At 38.0% G+C, this 19,068-nt stretch overlaps 5 protein-coding genes and 1 long non-coding RNA gene across 6 annotated transcripts; 2 read left to right on the top strand and 4 right to left on the bottom strand.

Moving 5' to 3' along the window:
- Positions 1 to 4,387: 4,387 nt before the first annotated feature.
- Mcm6 (minichromosome maintenance 6) lies at positions 4,388 to 14,268 on the bottom strand. Its single transcript, XM_069055457.1, has 5 exons — positions 14,022 to 14,268; positions 13,565 to 13,973; positions 13,324 to 13,515; positions 4,610 to 6,202; positions 4,388 to 4,556 (listed from the first exon to the last, which is right to left on the bottom strand). Exons 1-5 carry the CDS (start codon positions 14,111 to 14,113, stop codon positions 4,455 to 4,457), a joined length of 2,388 nt encoding a protein of 795 aa, XP_068911558.1. The 5' UTR covers positions 14,114 to 14,268; the 3' UTR covers positions 4,388 to 4,454.
- LOC138136319 (uncharacterized) lies at positions 7,383 to 8,992 on the top strand. The gene is made up of 3 exons (XR_011161245.1): positions 7,383 to 8,358; positions 8,414 to 8,802; positions 8,860 to 8,992. It is a non-coding gene; the product is annotated as an uncharacterized lncRNA (long non-coding RNA).
- A 125-nt stretch (positions 14,269 to 14,393) lies between the features above and the next one.
- LOC138136313 (INO80 complex subunit B) lies at positions 14,394 to 15,649 on the bottom strand. The gene is made up of 3 exons (XM_069055473.1): positions 15,489 to 15,649; positions 15,057 to 15,439; positions 14,394 to 15,008 (listed from the first exon to the last, which is right to left on the bottom strand). The coding sequence occupies exons 1-3, from the start codon at positions 15,490 to 15,492 to the stop codon at positions 14,610 to 14,612; spliced, it is 786 nt and encodes a 261-aa protein (XP_068911574.1). The 5' UTR covers positions 15,493 to 15,649; the 3' UTR covers positions 14,394 to 14,609.
- A 161-nt stretch (positions 15,650 to 15,810) lies between these two features.
- On the top strand, positions 15,811 to 17,116 carry MRG15 (MORF-related gene 15). Its single transcript, XM_069055470.1, has 3 exons — positions 15,811 to 16,008; positions 16,063 to 16,180; positions 16,240 to 17,116. The coding sequence occupies exons 1-3, from the start codon at positions 15,981 to 15,983 to the stop codon at positions 17,063 to 17,065; spliced, it is 972 nt and encodes a 323-aa protein (XP_068911571.1). The 5' UTR covers positions 15,811 to 15,980; the 3' UTR covers positions 17,066 to 17,116.
- Positions 17,039 to 18,297, bottom strand: LOC138136310 (programmed cell death protein 7-like). The gene is made up of 2 exons (XM_069055468.1): positions 17,547 to 18,297; positions 17,039 to 17,496 (listed from the first exon to the last, which is right to left on the bottom strand). The coding sequence occupies exons 1-2, from the start codon at positions 18,295 to 18,297 to the stop codon at positions 17,129 to 17,131; spliced, it is 1,119 nt and encodes a 372-aa protein (XP_068911569.1). The 3' UTR covers positions 17,039 to 17,128.
- A 26-nt stretch (positions 18,298 to 18,323) lies between these two features.
- On the bottom strand, positions 18,324 to 18,990 carry Tbca (Tubulin binding cofactor A). The gene has a single exon (XM_069055481.1). The coding sequence runs from the start codon at positions 18,663 to 18,665 to the stop codon at positions 18,324 to 18,326; it is 342 nt and encodes a 113-aa protein (XP_068911582.1). The 5' UTR covers positions 18,666 to 18,990.
- Between the last annotated feature and the right edge of the window lie 78 nt (positions 18,991 to 19,068).

Genomic DNA, 19,068 nt, shown 5'->3' with positions numbered 1-19,068 from the left:
TAAATTTGACTCAAGTTGCAAAAACCATTTTGCATTTGCAACTGCATTTTTATCGCATCAGTCATTTGAAATTACTTTAAAACTGTACTTATATGGAAAATATTCAATCCAAACTATGATTTTCTGGTCTTTTTGTGCCCTTATTTGGTTTAAAAATATTGAAAAAATGCTGTTCCAAATGACAAGTGTTTTTTTGCAACAGCATTTTTATGGCATTAGTCATTTGAAATTACTTTAAAACTGTACTTATATGGAAAATATTCAACCCACACTATGATTTTCTGGTCCCTTTGTGCCTTTATTTGGTTCAGAAATATTGAAAAAATGACAAGTGTTTTTTTGCAACAAGTCACTTATATGTCTAAAATAAACTCAGGTTGTATAAATCCACTTATCATTTGCAACAGCATTTTTTCAATATTTTTGAACCAAATAAAGGGACCAGAAAATCATAGTTTGGATTGAATATTTTCCAGTACTATTGGGGACACGGAAAACTGGGCAGATGTCATTCAGTTGTCAAAATTTCTAAATCATACCTTAGCTACTCATAAGTCATCATAACCAAGCTTAAGTTAATTTGACATTTTTTGTGAAAATATCAATCATAATGACCGTAAAGGTGCATTTACATTGACACTTTTTGAAATGACAATAACAGACTGCCCAGGATTCCATGTCCCTCATTGTACTATTCCGGACACGGAATCTTAGCCAACATTTTTTTGACATTTATAAAATAAATGATGTAAACCAATCATTAGCGTCATTAATAAATGACAATTATTAAAAATCACTTTGAAGTTTTTATTCTGACACCAAAAAAGCAAGGAAATGGCATTATCGAGTCAAAAGTTGGGTTGAATTCAATAAAGGCCAGTTCACAAATATTTGTCAGTTAAATGTCAGTTATGGCCGTAGAGGGATATCCCTCTACGGTTATGGCCTGTGGTTATGGCCAAGATTCCGTGTCCAGAATAGTACAAAGAGAATAAACGTTTAAATTTCCCGCTCGTTGGTGGCCCGACAATGGCGGCGTCATTGCGGTACTTTGTATATCTAGTGACTTTAATTAGTGCCCCATAACAGTGCGCAGTGCCACCTTTACATTACAGACCATGCGGTTGTAAGTTTGGCAACATTGCAAGTAGTCCGACTCTAGTTTGTGTTAATATATTTACGTTTCTTGCATTGGCTAAAACAGAACAAAGTGTTATGCTAAGTTCCTGTTTTGGTCATTTTAAGGGTCCATAGTCTACTCCAAATCGTTTTGGCGGGTACTGGGTACGATAAAAAGAAATGAACATTCTGGTCCAATACATAATTTAAACCATCCAAAATCAGAGATTGGATACTATTAACTGAGTCTAATATAGGAGTCGGACTAACAAAGGATACCTCTGCTGCACTCTGCTGAAAGAAGCACAACTGCTTTAGTCGATTAGTTTTATATTCTGTTCAACGGTTGGGGGTTAGTTTTATTTATGTCTTAGGAGGCAAATTTCAGACTGACTGGCAATCTAGAAAAAAGATTGGGTCAGTATCGTCGACTGTCTGGGTTGTGAGTTTTCAACAAATAGGTAGGTAAGTACCTACTTGAACAAAATAAAAAAGAGAAAATGAAATACATTTTGTAATACCCCAGTTTGAATTCAAATTGTCGCCGCCGAAACAAACGCTAAAGGAACTATTTGGTTCTTTTGTTGTGCACGGTTGGTAGATTTTGGATTGCGTACGGTTGGTAAGGGGAGACGAGAGACTGGACTCCCAGCCCTGGGAAGTGAAGGGTGATGTTTGTTAAACCGCCGTTTTCATTGTTATTGTTTTAGTTGAAAATGTAGTTATTGTGGTTACGAATCGCGAGTCGTGTATTTTCTTGTGTATTGTCAAGTTAATCTGGGCCGTGCTCCGTAAACATTCGCCAATCGCGGAGGAGATTACAGGTGTGCACCTCGTGTGTCGCCGACAGTTTGCGCGTTGTAATTCAGGTAGGATGATCTTACAGACAACAAGTAGTGTTTAGCAGGTATGTTATTTCGTTTTATTATTCCGATAAGCTCGGGTGAAGTAGGAATTGATAGAGTGGGTAAATTCTTGAGGGAACGTCGCAATAAAGTTGTCAGGTAGTTAAAATTCGTGGGACGAGTCCATTTTCAAAGTTAGAGAGAGTAAGGGGTGAACCGTGAAAATCCGTTGGTCGCGTCCAGGCTTTAAAATCAGAGTTATTTAGGGGCGTGGGCGAACAGTTAGAAATACTTTGGGCGAGTCCATTTTCTGGGTAGGGGTAGAAACGGTTAACAGACCATATTGCGTCAGCGATGTAATTAGGGAAAACGGGAGTCCATTTTGGGAACGGCCTTCCATTTGCCCCAAGGAAAAACGGGGTACGTGTTTGGCCGAAGTTAGGAGTGTAGCTGCGGGGTCAGTTAATCTACGTTGCAATGAAAAACGAGAACCCATCAAAAAGGCCGACGTGAGATTACCCACGTGGGACCCACGAGGCTTTTTAATGACGTGTGACCTTGGCCATGTAGTTTCTCGACGCCCTCGGTGGAAGGCCTCTGTTTCATCTGGTGTGGGACCCGCAAGGGCGATTCGGAGGACACAAACTGGGGCACTGCACCCATAACGAGTTAGGTGTCGCAGGGACTTGGACGACCCGACGTCACTAGGGTAGAAAGTAGGAGACTGGGGGGCGAGAATTAGGTTAACTTCGCGATCGGAGACCGTGTGCTATCTTGAAGAGCTGAGAGTCAGAGGTCCGTAATATTCAATTAGGGAATTAGAGTGGCATTGCAATCTAGAGTCTTGCTGTGCAGCCTTATGTATCATGTTGTGTAAGTTTGGCAATTGAAAAGATTACGGTGCGCCATCGTTTGTGGATGATTTTTGGGGGTTTTACTCATCCCATTTAGTGTCTATTCGTAATTACTTCACTATCACTAGTTTCACGGTATCGCTTTGTTCTTGTATTTCGAGTTCAGGTTCAGAGGAACCGTTGTTATTTTATTTGTTGTATAGTTTCGTTGCGACAAAACAAACAAAAAGAAAAAGAACTTACTTTTTCTACACTCCTCAAGAGGTAGATAGACAAATTTATTATATGTATTTTTCTTGTTATGTCATGTAAACTCGCACCGCTGAATATTTTATGTATCATGTGATCGGGTGTGATATCAATCAGCACTGTAGATGAAAACGAGAATAAATACAGGCGTCCTCCCACCGATTTATGCATTTTTATTTCGAAGTTTGTCCACCCTACAGGTCCGCCATTTGCATCCCGAGCTAGTCTGCCGCCATTTTGTACAAAACACACAACGTAGAGGTTCTTCTGCTTCGATGACGATCACGACATGGCCAATTTGTTCAATTTCGCGGGTTTAGTTTGAATTTTCAAATGTTTAAATTTTGGCGGAAGACTGGCGATTACTAGTTATTACAATTTGAATTATAATTTTATAAATATGTACACTTGCTTTCAAAACTTTCGCGTACACCTATTTTTCCCTGTATTAAATCAACTCTGACATTTAAACTTTTGAAAAGTCAAAATGCCTTGACTGATAGAGCAAGACAAAGTTTTGATGCTTCCCAAATGAGAAGAGGAGTGGTCCATAACAAGAGTTGCTACTCATGATGAGCTAAATAAAAGCACTGTTCTACAAGTAATAAGTAAAGAAGAGGTGGGAACAAGAAGTAACCGTGAGTAGAAGACCGATCATAATTTTTTTAATTACTGTCAATGTCATCTTTAACCTAATCTCAAAATTGCCCGTTCACACTGCTTAAATTTTGCAAAATCGTTGTTATACTTGATTTTGAATGTGTACGTGAAAGTTTTGAAAGCAAGTGTACATAATATTTATATTTGAATATTTTAGTCAGTATTAATAACATTTTTGATTTACAATGCAAAAATTTCCGATAATAATGCGGATTCTGGAAAAGTGCTCCGAATGCTTGCAGCGTTTCCACGTTGAATGGCAAGGGAAATCCTCTCAAAAAGGAATTTCTTTGATTTTGAATCGCCTGATTCCGCGATAAGTCGGTTTCCGATGACATTAATGAAATCGATGGTTTCTTTGCACCAAGGGCCTAAGGTTTCAAAGGCTAAACCTTTAAATATGTAGTTTGACGAAATAATTGAACTATATTTGCTATGTTTGCATTTGCAAGCCATTTCAGCGGCAAAACCTGAGACATCAGATGTTTTCAATACGTAATTGTTTGCAAGTGTATCTACAATAACAGTAACGTCCCAAACGAAAGGTTCACCTTTACCTAATCCACGGTCATTCCATCAGGGCGTTTTCCGTCATCCCGAGATAGTCCGTTTGGTTGTAAAGTTGAATTAACACGAACAGAAGTCAAAGAAGTCAAGTCATCAATGTTCAAAATATAATTTTATAATCATCAACACCACATGAAGTTGACAAAATACATAATAAAAATTAATCAATAATATAATTGGGATGGACCACCAACAGCGGATTCTCGTCTGCTTGTTGCTCAGCTCCTAATCCTGTCCTAGTCAATGGTATAATAATTTGATCCTGTAACAGCCCTCGTAGGAAAAAACACAAAAATACTATTTAATCCAACTCACGTGATAAATCAACCGATCGATAACCTTCTCGATCAACTCCTTTTTCTCCAACAACTCATCTTCGCTCTCGATTTCGTCAGCTATCATATTCAAATACCACTCGACCAGATCGCTCCTCCTCGTCCCTTCTTCATTTTCTTCGTCTCTCCTCGTCTCTTCCCGTCGCATATGCACTACAATTTTGTTACTCAACAACTTATAATTCTCGAAACTCAACTGCAACTTCTTCTTCGGGGGAGTTGGCGGTTCTTCCGTGTCGTCCGCGGTCGGACCTTCGTTATCATCTACCATCGGCTCGTTTGCGTCGTCGTCAAGATGTATGTCGGGTTGTTCCACTCTAATTATGGACTTGTTGAGTAACCTGTACGCTTCTTTGACGTGCTTTGGCTGCACTTCATCGGATATTTCCATCTTGGCCATGGCCTCGGCTAATCTGATCATGCTCTCGAGCTGTCTTACGGTGATTCTCCACGTCGATTTGCCGCTAGTTGTGGTGTCTCTCAGCCGCAGGTGGTTGTAGTGTCTGACTAAGAGTTCAGCGGCGTCTGCGTTGATTATGGGTTTGAATCTTCGCACGAAGGAAATGTACTGGAGGACTTCCTCTTTCGAGTAAACCTTCTCGATGGACTCCTCTATGTTACTGTGCAAATCAACGATTTTCCTGGCGATCGCGTAGTCAATGACTTCGTTGCATTCGTCTACTAGGATGAAGAAAAGATCAAATCTCGACATAATAGGAGCAGACAGTCCTATATTCTGTTGCAGCGACTTGGCTCGATCGTAACGCCCTCCTATGGGATTCGCAGCTGCTAGAATCGACGTCCGCGCGTTTAACGTCGCTCTCACTCCAGCTTTGGCAATCGAGATCGTCTGCTGTTCCATGGCTTCGTGTATAGCGACCTGATCTCTGGGGTCCATCTTGTCGAACTCGTCGATGCAGCATACTCCGTTGTCGGCCAGCATCAACGCACCTGCTTCTATAACAAAATCCGAAGACTCCTCGTCCCTGACCACGGCCGCAGTCAAACCCGCAGCAGACGAAGCCTTCCCCGAAGTGTACACCGCTCGAGGCGAGAATTCCGAAACCTGTTTCAAAAACTGCGACTTGGCCGTGCTGGGGTCCCCCACGATGCAGCAATTCACGTCTCCCCTTAACTTCGTCCCCTCCACGGTAGTCTTAGAGACGCCACCGAAGAGCATGAGGAGAATCCCGCGCTTCACTTCTTCGTTGCCGTGGATGCTGGGGAAGAGGCTGTTGATCAGGTTCTGGTAGAGATTTCTGTCGTGGCTCATCTCGTACATGTGGTTCCACTCGCCTTCTGTCATCTGTTGGCGCATCACTTCCGGGGTGATCTCGTTGAGGGGCAGTTCGATCCCGCCGAACTTGGGGTTGGTCGGTTGGACGCTGCAAGCTAGGAACGCGATCCGGTAGTGCAGATCGCGGACTCCTAGAGATTTCAAACCGCGCATCCCTTCGCCTTCGTCGCCACCTTTGTGGCGGGAGTTGATTTGGGCTCTGGCCCCGGGGAGGGCGAGGGCGCCGACATCGGGCACCACGATCAAGGTACCGGTGAAGTCGTAACGGTCGCCAGCCTGTGTCAAAGATACGTCACAAAATAGGTAGACTACGTCCACTGATAGAATGCATTTTTTTAAATATCCTTAGATAACAAAATTCCCAAACCATAACATTAAAATATTATGGCCGGTTGCACCGCATTTTCGTTAATCATGTATTAACTAAAACGAGATTTAAAGTTAATGGTGTATTAAAATTTGTTTCATTGCACCGCATATTTTAAAGTCTGTTTAAGTAAACATGATTAATTAATTAATTTAAACAAAAATCATCGAATTGTAAACAAACCCCTTGACAACGGAAGAAGAATTTCGCTGGAGGCGCTACTATTTGACAGTTTCAAAGTTGACAATTTGAAGAAAAAGTGGAAAAAGTCGGAGTAAATCGTAAACAATTTGTGAGAAGTTCGAAAAGTAACGATTTCCATTTTGTAAAATGATGAAAAACCAGGCAAAAAAGAAGAGAAAACGCTGTCCCAATTATCCCCCGGAGAAAAAAACGCTTCTTTTGAGTATTGTACATAAGAACATAAGTACAAGAGTATCATAGCGAATAAAAAAACAGACGTGGTAGTGTTCGGAGGAAAAAAGTAAGTGCTGGTAGAAAATTGCCAAGGATTTTAACAGTCAAAACCCGGGAAGCGTATTTCGCGGTGCAGCTTCGCTACACAGATTTTTTTTAAAACTGTGTCCAACAAACAAGAAAAACGGCTGCTGAAGAAAAAAAGGAAACACACAAGACTGGTGGAGGATTGATTTTGAGCATCATTAACAAAAAAAAAAACTGCATAAGGACTTACAAATGAGTTTGATTGTGATGCTACATTGAAACCAGCGGAATCAGAAGTAAATAAAATTAAAGTAAAATGTGCTTTTGTTGCGAAATATCTTACAACAACTTACGTTGTATCTGCAGGAAATTATATTTCCTCTTCAATTAAAATAAAAAAAAATGTAAAACACTTGCTTTTATGAGATTGAACCTCGAATAAAATGTTAATTTATCCAGTCCATGAAAACGGTCAGACCTTGTGTACTGAAACAGTGGAAAACCAAAATCTATAATCTCCAAAATGTATAACTCGTCCTCCAAGAAATCATCAAAATCTTCCATGTTGTGTAAATTTGAAGTCACATTGACATTAATGACATTACATACAGAGTGATCAACAAGAATCCAAATCAGAGCAAGCGTTGCAAATTATAGGTCACGTCCATGATAGAAAGAAGACTGGTATACCCACTCACCGCCATTTTGAGAGCCAAATTTGGGACCAGCTGGAGCCCGCAAAATAGTTCATAAAAATTCGCTAGATGGCAGTGTCTGTTTCGGGGACTGTCACTGTTGAACTTTGTACGTTAAATTTTAAAGTTTCAAATATTAGACAATTTTGATTTTTGCTAAAAATGAAAAAGTGTGTGCTTTGTGGCAATATAAAATCTATAAATATGGATATATCCTTATTCAAAACTCCTAAATGACAGTCCCTCGTACATACAGCGCCATCTAGTAGTAACTTTTGAAGCGCACACCTGGGGTGCTTTTTTGACACGCTTATTTATTAGAGAAGTATAGGGAAGTGGGCGTACCAGTTCTTATGTATATCGTGGTCACGTCGTAGCAAAATCATATGCACATAAGCGGTCAAAACATGGGCGTAGACAATTTATGGTCTCAAACGCTACATAATAAAAAATGATACTTTATGAATTTTAGACGTTGGAATTATAATTGTGCATTTTATTATTATTATAAGATAAGGGAAACAATTTATAAGATTAACAAGAGCAACATTTTACATTTGTAAGAGTAAGTAAATTATCATCTTTATTGCCAAACGCGACGCTACTGGTACGGAGCTGCTTCGTTGAAATGTCACATTTCAAAATTCAAGGTTGTTGTTGTTGACAATTTAAGTGATTTAACCTAGAAAACAAATCTTCGATTTCGGCAAAGTTTACTTATTCTGGGATAATTATTGCTTACAACGTTTATTGAAGTTGTAAGCAATAATTATCCCAGAATAAGTTGTAAAATGGGTTTTACCATTAAAGAGAAGGCATTTTTATTACATTATTTTCGAAAGAGGGTGAAACAAGAAAATGAAGACTGGCCTTACTTTGTACCCCCTTACACTGAAGAATTTTAAGCCAGATGTCCGAACCTGATGGTATTGGTTATCAACAAGTTTATCAATGTCTTAAAATTATAGTGCCTAATTTTAGCAAATCATAACCCATCATTAAGAAGAAGTCAGGTCAGTCCTTAGTGCAAATTTTAGAAATGGTGCAAAATGTTCAACAAATTATCAAGGAACATCCCTCAACTTCCATAAGGCGTTTAAGACAAGACAACAAGTTAAATTGTGTTATAGCACTTATCAGACATTTTTTAAGAAGGATATTAATTTGTTTCCCTTTGTGTGTTGCAAGAAATAAAACCCACACATTACCCTAAACAAATTGACAGCTTCATAAGGGTTTTTGAAATTATGAGAGGCGAATTTGATTCTGTCTGGACCACAATGGAGAACATTTTGAGCAGTTTTTGTGAAAACTTATTTTTTGACCTTGGAGTAATTTAAATGTTTTAAACACTGCTAGAAAAGATACGAGTAAGTTCTCAATTACCCAAAAATTAGTGAATAATAACTTTTACACTTTTCTTACAGAAAACAACAAAACAAAGAATTGTGAAAAATAATTATTTTTAAAATTTTGTAACTCAAGATTGTGCCTTATGAAGGAATTTTGTGTAACTGTGTGTTTTTTCCTTAATCAATAATAAATAATAATTAATTATAACTTGCTTTTAAATCTATTATTCATGAATTACAAAAAAATTATAAAGGCAATTAATGATAGATTTTTGAGAGGTAGGCAACCAACAAAACGAGTGTCCACAGCAAGTAAATAAAAGCGGCTGATCCATGATAGAAATACGTTTCGATAAAACAAAAGATGAGGTAGCACTCTTGATTTGGTTTCTTGTTGATCACTCTGTATAAGTCCATTTTTTTATTATAGTCCGATGAGCTTAGTCCGAATCAAGAAGTCGACATGACCTGCGTCTGCTTTCGACATTTGACAGCAGTGCATGGTTCTACCAATATTTGAAAATTTATTTAGGCAACATGAGACAGATATTGTGTTCTTTCGTGCTTTCTTGGTGTTTCTGCAAATTCATTCCTCCGTTTTAATTTTATTTTTCAAAAAACCGCTCCCTTCAGAACGCTTTTGATCAAGTAATACGTCAGATATATTAAAAATTGTTGAAAACAACACTAAACAACCACGTTTAGACTGTCTTTCTTTCTTCCTAGATTTTGTTTCGGCAACGCCATGAACACAAAACAACTCTCTAGGAATTAGTTCACCCCCTTACCTGTTAACTTCCAGTCTTGCAAGTTTCCGCGCAATTCCAATATAATTTTTGCAATTTACAAATTCGGTAAAAGGATCTGTCCACATGCTTTTCGTTGGCAACAGACGGAGAACATTTCAAGCAAAATTAAACAAAATTATCACAAATAACGTGGTTAAAACGTAACCTAAAAATTTGACGTCGCTAGTGGAATAAACGTACAATTCGCGTCTTGCTCTAATCGCACATGCTAAAGCGAGATGCATAGTGGGACACGCTTAATACAATACGTACAAGAATTCAATAGTTTGTTTACATTATGTTGAAAAGAGATAGCAATATGACAGTTGCTCTGCTTTTTAATTGATACATCGGACTATAATTAAAAAATGGACTATAAACTCTATTTAAGGGTTAATTCGCCGATTTTGGCTACTTTACTAAACAAAGATTAAAGTTTATTTAAAGTGCGTTGCAAACAAACTTGTCAAATTAAATAATACGTAACGTTAATCATTGGATTAAAAGTGCGGTGCAACCGGCCATAAGAATGTATCATAGATTGTGTTGGTAATATCTTGAAGCATTCGCGCCACTGATTCTCATTGGTTGTTATGAAACCCACGCGAAAAATAAATTATATGACATTTTAAATTTGAAATTGTCAGTTCTGTCAAGTGGTTTAAGCATTTAGATTTGCGATTTTTCATCTTTAGAGCTTTGTTTTGCGATTATCTGGTTTTAAAAGTTATTCGTTTTGATCGTGTTGCTGTTTTGACCTGTTCCGTTGCGATTTTTTGTTGATTTTTTTTTAATTTGTGAAGTGAGTGCGTGCCTCAAGAATCTAGCATTATGAACACTTTAAGTGACATTACAAACATCGAAAATGATACAGAGGTAATTTTTGTTCATGCATTAAATAGGAATACATATTAAATAATCTCTTGCTTGTGTTTAGCCATTTCCGAAAAAAGCTGTATATTTTAATTTCAATAGCCAGCTTTTTCGGAAATTCGAAAATGTATTGTGGGTTGCATTTTTTTTTCCGTCAGCCACATTATCACTCGTGAAATACCCTGTATTAATATATTACTCCTACTGTACTGAAGTTTTCTTTCGTCTTACCTAAGTGCAAACATGCAGAATAATAATAAAACATCACGTGTAAACCTGCTCTTTCCATTTTTTTAAATTTCGCGCTGGATCTATTTGTTATTTATAGCGTAAGTGAACATTTTTAGTAACATTTATGTCAAGCAATCTATGAGTGGACAGAGTTTATAATCTGTTTTTTTTTTTTTAATCAAAGAACCACCAACACTGCAATTTACACCCAAAATAGAGCTGGCAATATTGTACACTTTTGACCTATAGGGTGAAAAATCTCATCACAGTTACAAAGGTTGAGGTTATTAGAGATATTAGTATCTAGCACAGCATGTTAATAAAGTTAATAACAACTAATTTGAGAGTTTAATAAATGTTTCACTTTGCGAGGCATTTTTAATAACACGTTTAAATTTTAAATGCGAGTTTGCGTACTTTCAAAGACATTAAAAATGACAGGCTTTGGCTGGTATCATGGCCAGCTCCATTAAACCTATGATTATGGCCATCCCAATTTCCCTAAATTAACGACATTTCAAAGAATGCCGTGGAGTGCGGTCAACTAGCCCCCTCTATCTAATTTCACAAAAACAACAATTAACCGCTAACTTTCAAAAATTTATCAAGCTAACATTTTCACTTACTTTTGAGTTTAAAATGAGGAAAAAGAAGAATTTTGTTTGTGGATAGATTAATAAACCATTAAAATTTAAATTTACATTTAAAATTTACGGTCAAAAGTACATAATGTGCATCAGATCCCTTTTGCAAGAATCAGGGTTTTATTACGTTCTGGCACGATCTTTCAGCTCAGATGCTGTAGAGGCTACTTTTTCGCACGTAAGGCTAAGAGCTGGTTCTAATGATACTACGAATGCTAGAACAGCTGAGTATGCAATGCGCCAAATTTTGCGCTGTGGCATTGTCAAAGCATCGAAATTCTCGAATACGACAGAAAATATAAATTTCGTCAGTTCTGCAAGAATACAAAATTTAGTTAGTAGAGACAGAACCAATAACTTTGAAGATTTGTTAATACCATTGGAAATACGAATTCAAATTCAAGCATTCCGTCAAATTACTCTCTCTGTCGGCATCAGTGGCTTTTTTAGCAGGATACATTTAAAAAAAATTAAATGACAAATTCCTTTGCGACGACTGTCTTGCACCACTACTTTCAAGGGATATTCCTGGACCATTGCTTCGGCTCATTTTTTTTTCAAAGTCGAAGATGTTTAACGTATCCTAATAAAATATTTGTGGGACTTGTAAAATAGATCGCTGCCATAGCCCAAAAGATTTTACCGCTCTTGGAAGTGGAGAAAACTTGTCAACAGATTAGTAATATTTTGTATCCAGATGTGGAACAAAACCCAATGTTCTGATGTTCCACTCACACAGATGCAGTGTTTATGTTTTGTGTTGAATTTCTGTTAATTTAGTTAAATCTAAATGGGCATCCTTCAATAGAAGAAAAATGACTTTCTTTTTATTTGTAAATTTTTGTGTTTTTATTTGTTAATTTTTATGGACTGGTTGTAGGTAGATCTTGGAACTAGACGTTTTTATTTATAAATGATAATACCTCAACAATGATAACGTTTTTGATGCCAAGAAGCCGCATTACCAATATTATTGCTGCTATACTACGGGGTGATCAAGAAGGACTGTTTAAGTTGGTTACACTGGATCGTATTTTAAATCGTATAACAGGAGTCACTTCCGGTTGTTGGTGGCTTGTCGTTGTTAATGTTATACCTATATCAGATATTTGTCAAATAAACCAACAATACATATCCAGTTGCAGTGTTATAAATAACCCAATTAAAAAATTTTCTTAATTGTATTGCCAACTTAAACAGTCCTTCTTGATCACCCGGTAGATTACCTACTTTTTTTGAAAGTATTGTTTTAACATCACACTGGTAATTATTTGTACATGTGTGTATAATTGTTCAAAAATTTCTGACAGTCACATTTCAATATTTTGACAATTAAATTTCAAAAATAATTAACAAAAAATCTACTGGAGGTCACTATATGACCTCACGTCACACGAATGTCACAGAATCAATTTTTCATGTGAATTGGGACGGCCATAATCATAGGTTTAATGGAGCTGGCCATGCTGGTATAGCCAATTGATATCATTAAATTCCCTAAATTTTGTAATATTTTATTACTGCAAACCTAAATCAAATGCTCGTTCTTTGATAAAAAAAAAAGAAAAAACAATTATACGGGGATGTTATAAATATTTTTTCATTTGACTGATTTATTGTATACATACAGGGTGAGCAACAATAACTGATTCAGTTGACAAAAAAAAATTGTACCTATTTCGGTTTGTTTTATTGACATTATTGACAGCTGGTATACATTTCAAATTTAAAAGTCTTGGTTTTTGTAATCTTTTATTAATAAAATGGTTTTCTCGTTGGAACATGTCATAAAAGTCACCAAAAATCACCAGAATTTATTGCCAACTCAATCAGTACTTGTTGCTCACACGGTATTATTTTACCTTTAGGGGTGAATTTCGCATCGAACTACGATTCAAAAAACATTAATAATAACTCTGTATTTATTGAGCGTCATGGCATGTACACTCGGCTCAACTTCCAACGTCAGTATACCTATAACTAAGAGGGGGTGTATCTCTTACCTGTACGGTCTCGACGTTTTCCGCCCTCAAGATAATCTCCACACATCTCGGGATGCACCCCCTGGGCAGTTCAGCTTGAGTCTCTTGTATGCGCACCTTCTGGAAGTCGACAAACACTGACTTGTCCACATCCAGCATGAACCGCCTCCTGTTGCTGCACACAGGGTTTCGGCAAATGGTGGGATTGGTGAACTACAACTGGAATGTAATTTAAAGTGCCTAACTAGTAACCCATACAGACCTTGAACTGCTGCTCCACATCTTTAACCACCGTCTGACAGTCCAAACAAACGAACGTCCCTAAGACCAATTCTGGATGGACCGGGTGTGTTCGAATCACTTGTCCAGAGATCCGGATCAAAGTACCCACCTTTTCTGTTTTCAGCTCTCTTACTTTGTGTCTTGTAGGGACATCAGTGAAACTGATGTAACACTCTTTGTTTTTTTTCAAGTCGCTGCGGTCTTTGACAAAATTGGACACTGCTTGACACAGGTATGGATAAATGCGGTAGTACTCTTCGATGACGGTGGTCGCGAGATTTTGATTGTACTTTTCTAAATCTTCGAAGCTGATTTCGATTGTGCTGCGTTCTTGACTGAGGAGCTCTCTGGCAGGCTCCAAGTATTTGATCTCGCCGTCCTCTTTGTATCTAAATGATTACAACGTAACGTTTGCATCTACGAGATCAGATACTTACTCTTCTAAAAAGTCTTGGAACAATTTTTGGCATCTTATCCCGATCTCATCGGTGTGTTGTCTCTGACCGATTTGAACGTTGGCAACATCCATTATTTCACAATTGTAACTTAATTAAAAGGAATTACAGGATACAAAATCGTCTATAAATTACACGATATTTAGGCGGGAAACAATGGCTCAAACACATAACCTCAAATTCAAAACGACGCTTCCCGCCTTCAATTGACAGCCATGGCAGCCAAAATTAACAAGAAAAAATATTAGTGGCAACCAAACATTTATTTATTTTTTTTGAGCACTACCGCACCGCAAAACTGAATCCACAGTTCCACACTATAATATTTACAATATTACAAATGACACAAAAAGGCACACATGAGGTTGTAATCATGTCAGAATATTGTTCGTGTTCCTAATTATTACATTTTAACACATCAGACTTAAGATGATCTTAATACTTGCAGAAATGTTTTCATTCATTCGCGTAATAGCAATGTCGCTGTTTACAACGGCTAATGCGAAAGTCGAAAGATTGGAGACGGTATTCTATTTTCTTCTCCTTTCCTTTAAAGAAATCCACAATGTGTCACAGTATCATACGTGCAATGTTATTTTTATAACAAGCTAAGCTACATAAAGGCGCATTAGTTTGTGAGCAAGAGTATTTCTTTAAATTTCCACACCCCATAATGCAATACACAGGTTTTGGAGGTGCTTTTCGCTTAGGAAGGTTTTCTAGGGGCAACTGCATGTCTGGTGGAAAGGACATAGTGGTAATATGTGGATTCTGTCTGTACAATATCATAGGGGCGCTATTTTTCGCAATTTTAATCTTGGCCGCTTTGGCAGCTTTAGATTCCTGTTTTTTCAACAACCTCTCCATTGTCTTCTTTTTATCTTTCTCTCTTTTTTCATCAGCCAATTGTTTACGTTTTTGTGACTTAATCGCCGCTTTTTGTATCGCCTCAGCAGTCATCACCTTTTCCTAAAAAATTAAATAAATAAAAACATTTATCTACAAAAATGAGGGCACCTTGTAGCCTGTAGGAAGTGACATAAGAGTGGGGGTGGTAACTGAAGGGTTGCCATCCACACCCCTATCATACATAGCTCTTTGTCGCGCCGTCATTAAAGCGGGGTCTTTGGGCTTAATTTTTTTCAATTCATCATCAACATCCTCTAGTTTGCCTGACTCGATAGCTGTGAGCCATCTTTCCTCATCACTCGAGGCACTATCCCGTTTTTTGCGTTTTTTATTGGAAGTGTTGGGGAGCGCTGTAGGTTTACTCACGGGAGATTTGTTCTTAAGTGCCGATTCGTCAACTATCAGCAAGTCACTGGAGGTGTCATCCTCGGGAAGTTGGGACTTCATTCTTCTCAATTTATTCTTTTTAGATTTCCTTGTGTCTTGAGATTCTTAAATCAAAGGTGCAACCACTGACGCTGCAAATGGTGAAATACTTACCCATTCTCTGACAAAAAACCAGTTGGGTTTTTGGTTCACCGATGGTGAAGCCCAAAACCAAAAAGCGAGGTTATGAGAACTTTAAATAATAACATTAAGAATGTTAGGTTAAGTTGAACAAATTAATAAAATAATTAATGCAGCCGGAAGATTGGTTCTCTCGTATTTTCAAAAATTATTTAGAAATGTTTTAGTTGAAAACAGCCAGTTTTAAATTTGCACATTTCATTTGATACTTTAATTTTCCTGGCAGTATTTCGTGTAACTTCAGACGCAACCCAATTTATTTCTATTTATTGATTCATATTTTTTAGCGAAAAGGCGTAAATCCTACTCTTAGGTACATTTATTTCATTATTAATCTAATTTACTTCAACGTATAAAGTAAGTAAAAATATACAAAGTAATAAAGAAGTTTAAATGTGGATGTGGCTTTAACCACTATTGTATTTGTCAAATACGATACTTGGTTGAGAAAAGCAAAAGTTGATTATGCCTCCAAAGTTTAAATTTTCTGAAGGTAAATAGTGGAAAATCTTTTATTAAACGCAGCAACGACTTTTTTTCTTTTAAGGCGAAAAAGTTTTATGTTTTCACGGTCCACTAATCTACGAGGCGAAGTGTTTGAAGTCTACTATAACCAAAGACAAACAAATCAAATATTTCATTCATTATGCTGGTTGGAATAAAAAGTAGGAAGAACCCGTTGGTAAAGAATAGAGCTATAATTTGATGTGTTTGATCATTTTAGTTGGGACGAATGGGTACCGGAGAGTCGCGTCCTTAAATATAATGAAGCAAATGTTGCAAAACAGAAAGAAGTGCAAAAGGCTCACTCCACTCAACCTAGTAAGACGAAAAAAACAAAGAAAAATAAGACAGAAACGACGAAAGAAATCGATTCGCGGTCAAGCACGCCCAACAACGAACTGACAAAAGGTGTGAAGAATAAGCAGATAAGTACTCCATCAAGTGGACAGGACTCAAGTTCAGATGTTCCGCGGAAAAAGCGGGGTCGGTTGGATCCATCTGTTGAGTCAGAAGAACAATTTTTAAATAAGGTAGAAATTAAAGTTAAGATACCAGATGAGTTGAAACCATGGCTGGTAGATGACTGGGACATAATAACAAGACAGAGGAAGTTGGCGAATTTACCAGCGAAAGTCACAGTCGATCAGATTTTGGAAAATTATCTCACTTACAAAAAATCAATCAAATCAAATAACTTGAGCAAAGAATCTGCTACGATCGAAATAGTGAAAGGAATCAAGGAATATTTCAATGTGATGCTAGGTACACAACTGTTGTACAAGTTTGAACGCCCCCAGTACGCGGACATTTTACAAAATTACGTGGACAAGCCCATGTCCGAGATGTACGGCGCCACACACCTGCTGCGCCTCTTTGTCAAGCTGGGCGCCATGCTGGCCTACACGCCTCTCGACGAACGCAGCATACAGCTCCTCCTCCAGAACATCCAAGACTTCCTCAAGTATTTGGTCAAAAACAGCGCGCAGTTGTTCAGTCTGCAGGATTACGGAAACGCCTCGCCCGAGTATCACCGAAAGGCACTTTAATCGCATTTGTAAAAAAAATTGATTATAATTTTATTAAAATGTTACAAAGCATATTGTGAAATTCTAGTCGCTCGACAAATAAGACCCCCAAGTCTCGTTGGGAACGTCCGGTGGAATGACCCAACCGAGCGGTATCGCCGTCCCAGAGGCGTTCCCGGAACTCGTCAAAAACGTGTCCCAGCTCTTCCTGATGGCGATGAAAGTCTCCAAGTCTCGCTCGGCACTGGTCAAAGCCCAGTAGGTCGGGTTGTTAACTGGAGTGTCCTTCGAGCCGAATATTAAAGTCTCCCAATCGTCTACGACTCTTGTTTGTTTTGCTGTCATGGCTGCTTTCGTGTCTTTTGTGGCGTTGTGTTCTAGCATGACTTTCAAGCATTGCTCTTCTTTGCAGTAATTCTGGAAGGAGTTTTCCCACATACGGATCAATTTTTCTAAAACAGAAAGGTTACTACGAGAATCTCACCAACTGTATTTTTACTACCGGTGACAAGTCCAAACGCTTTTCTGTCTTCGAGTGAAGGTTTTTCGCCTCTCTGCGTAGCCATATTGTCGCGAACCGTCCTCAACTTCACTAGAGCCGATATCAGGGATAGCTGCTTGCGCGCCTCCGATTTCTTCTTCGTAACTTCGTACAACACGCAATCAGCGTCTTTCTTCATTTTTTCTTCCATCTTGGCCCGCTCCGCTTCTTCCTTTTTACTTTCCAGCCACCTGTCAATATTTTTGTGAACTTCAATTTGCATTTCCTTCTTTTTTTTCAACTGCTCTTGTAGCATTTTTTTACGCTTTTTCTGATTGACCCGCTTTTTATTACGCTTCACCACCAACCCTTTCAAACTCTTCAAAATCGTGTTATCTTCAAACGGCAGCATCGACTTGTCAAACTCATCTTTGAGACTTCCAATATCTAACGTTTTTTGTTTCCATTCGAGTGACGACATCGTCTCCACTTTACTCCTGAGTTCTTCTTGCGTCTTACTTAGTTTTTCTACGATAGCCAAACAATTGTGAAGCGAATGTTTGGCAACATTAATCGTAACTTCGCATCGAGGCTTTCGCATAGAAAAGTACACAGAATTCAGCTGGAACTTGCCCTTTTCAACCAACCAGGTGTCTATAAATTGACGGTCTTTGTCTTCGTCGACTTTCACAGGATTAGATTGTAAATTAACAAGGTTATAAAGCCTTGGATCAAGGTAACTATGTCTGGGGGGATCCCCGCCCTGATCCATGGTAAAAATATATAAATAAACTAATACTAAGCGCTCAATTTGGGTAATTGAGATTTTGCGTCTTCTAGCACTTGAAGGGCGACTTTGTATTCTTCGATCTCTTTCAAATCTTGCTCGTTCTTGAGTATATTTTTCAAATCCTCAAAAGCTACAGCAAGGCGACGTTGACAGTCCGGAACCATCATCAAAGACTCCTGCAGGACCTCCTCCTGCTTTCTGATGTCATACTCATCCTTACCTTCACGCTTCAATCTCTCAATTCGATTTCTCTGTTGATCGGATTCCGTCTCGTACGTTACTTTTTCTTTGGCCAACCTCTTCACCACACCTGTTTTTATTTTGATGGTTCTTATGCGAGGATCTGCCATAACACTAATCTGCAGAAAACGACTATGGCCTCTGTACGATCAAAAAACTATCTTTGATGCTTGTACGATTCAACATAAGTAAAAACACAATTGAATACCTAGATTGAAGTTGAATCACACAACTCGTACGTCGTACACTGACAATTTTGACAGTCGTGTCCTTGGACCACGGATTAGTCAGTTTTATGAGTCAGTCGAGCAATTAGCGGCTTAATTCAAATTATAACAATTCGGAAATGATTTTTTCTTACATTTTACAAAATAAACGTAACACATTATAGTAGACTACTTTTACAAAAATTCAGAGAAGTGTTTAAGGTTACGACAGTCGAGGAATCGTATTAAATAATCGGAGAAGCGTGGGACAATATTTTACTGCAAGACGTTTCGTGATAAGATAATA

This window comes from Tenebrio molitor, chromosome 8, assembly GCF_963966145.1.
Source record: "Tenebrio molitor chromosome 8, icTenMoli1.1, whole genome shotgun sequence".
Classification (NCBI taxonomy): domain Eukaryota; kingdom Metazoa; phylum Arthropoda; class Insecta; order Coleoptera; family Tenebrionidae; genus Tenebrio; species Tenebrio molitor.
Note: the sequence above shows the minus strand (reverse complement) of the source record. Positions and strands in the feature narration are given on the sequence as shown.

What these genes read in the sequence shown, in the direction of transcription:
- Mcm6 (XM_069055457.1), bottom strand. Translation starts at nt 14,113, where the DNA reads ATGGATGTTGCCAACGTTCAAATCGGTCAGAGACAACACACCGATGAG. An exon ending in ATGTGGAGCAGCAGTTCAAG is followed by an intron (nt 13,516 to 13,564) that starts GTCTGTATGGGT and finishes TTCCAGTTGTAG; the next exon opens with TTCACCAATCCCACCATTTG. An exon ending in AAAACGTCGAGACCGTACAG is followed by an intron (nt 6,203 to 13,323) that starts GTAAGAGATACA and finishes TCTTTGACACAG; the next exon opens with GCTGGCGACCGTTACGACTT.
- LOC138136313 (XM_069055473.1), bottom strand. An exon ending in CACTTCCTACAGGCTACAAG is followed by an intron (nt 15,009 to 15,056) that starts GTGCCCTCATTT and finishes TTAATTTTTTAG; the next exon opens with GAAAAGGTGATGACTGCTGA.
- MRG15 (XM_069055470.1), top strand. Translation starts at nt 15,981, where the DNA reads ATGCCTCCAAAGTTTAAATTTTCTGAAG. An exon ending in AAAGTTTAAATTTTCTGAAG is followed by an intron (nt 16,009 to 16,062) that starts GTAAATAGTGGA and finishes TTTTCTTTTAAG; the next exon opens with GCGAAAAAGTTTTATGTTTT. An exon ending in TATGCTGGTTGGAATAAAAA is followed by an intron (nt 16,181 to 16,239) that starts GTAGGAAGAACC and finishes TGATCATTTTAG; the next exon opens with TTGGGACGAATGGGTACCGG.
- LOC138136310 (XM_069055468.1), bottom strand. Translation starts at nt 18,297, where the DNA reads ATGGATCAGGGCGGGGATCCCCCCAGACATAGTTACCTTGATCCAAGG. An exon ending in AGCGTTTGGACTTGTCACCG is followed by an intron (nt 17,497 to 17,546) that starts GTAGTAAAAATA and finishes TTTCTGTTTTAG; the next exon opens with AAAAATTGATCCGTATGTGG.
- Tbca (XM_069055481.1), bottom strand. Translation starts at nt 18,665, where the DNA reads ATGGCAGATCCTCGCATAAGAACCATCAAAATAAAAACAGGTGTGGTG.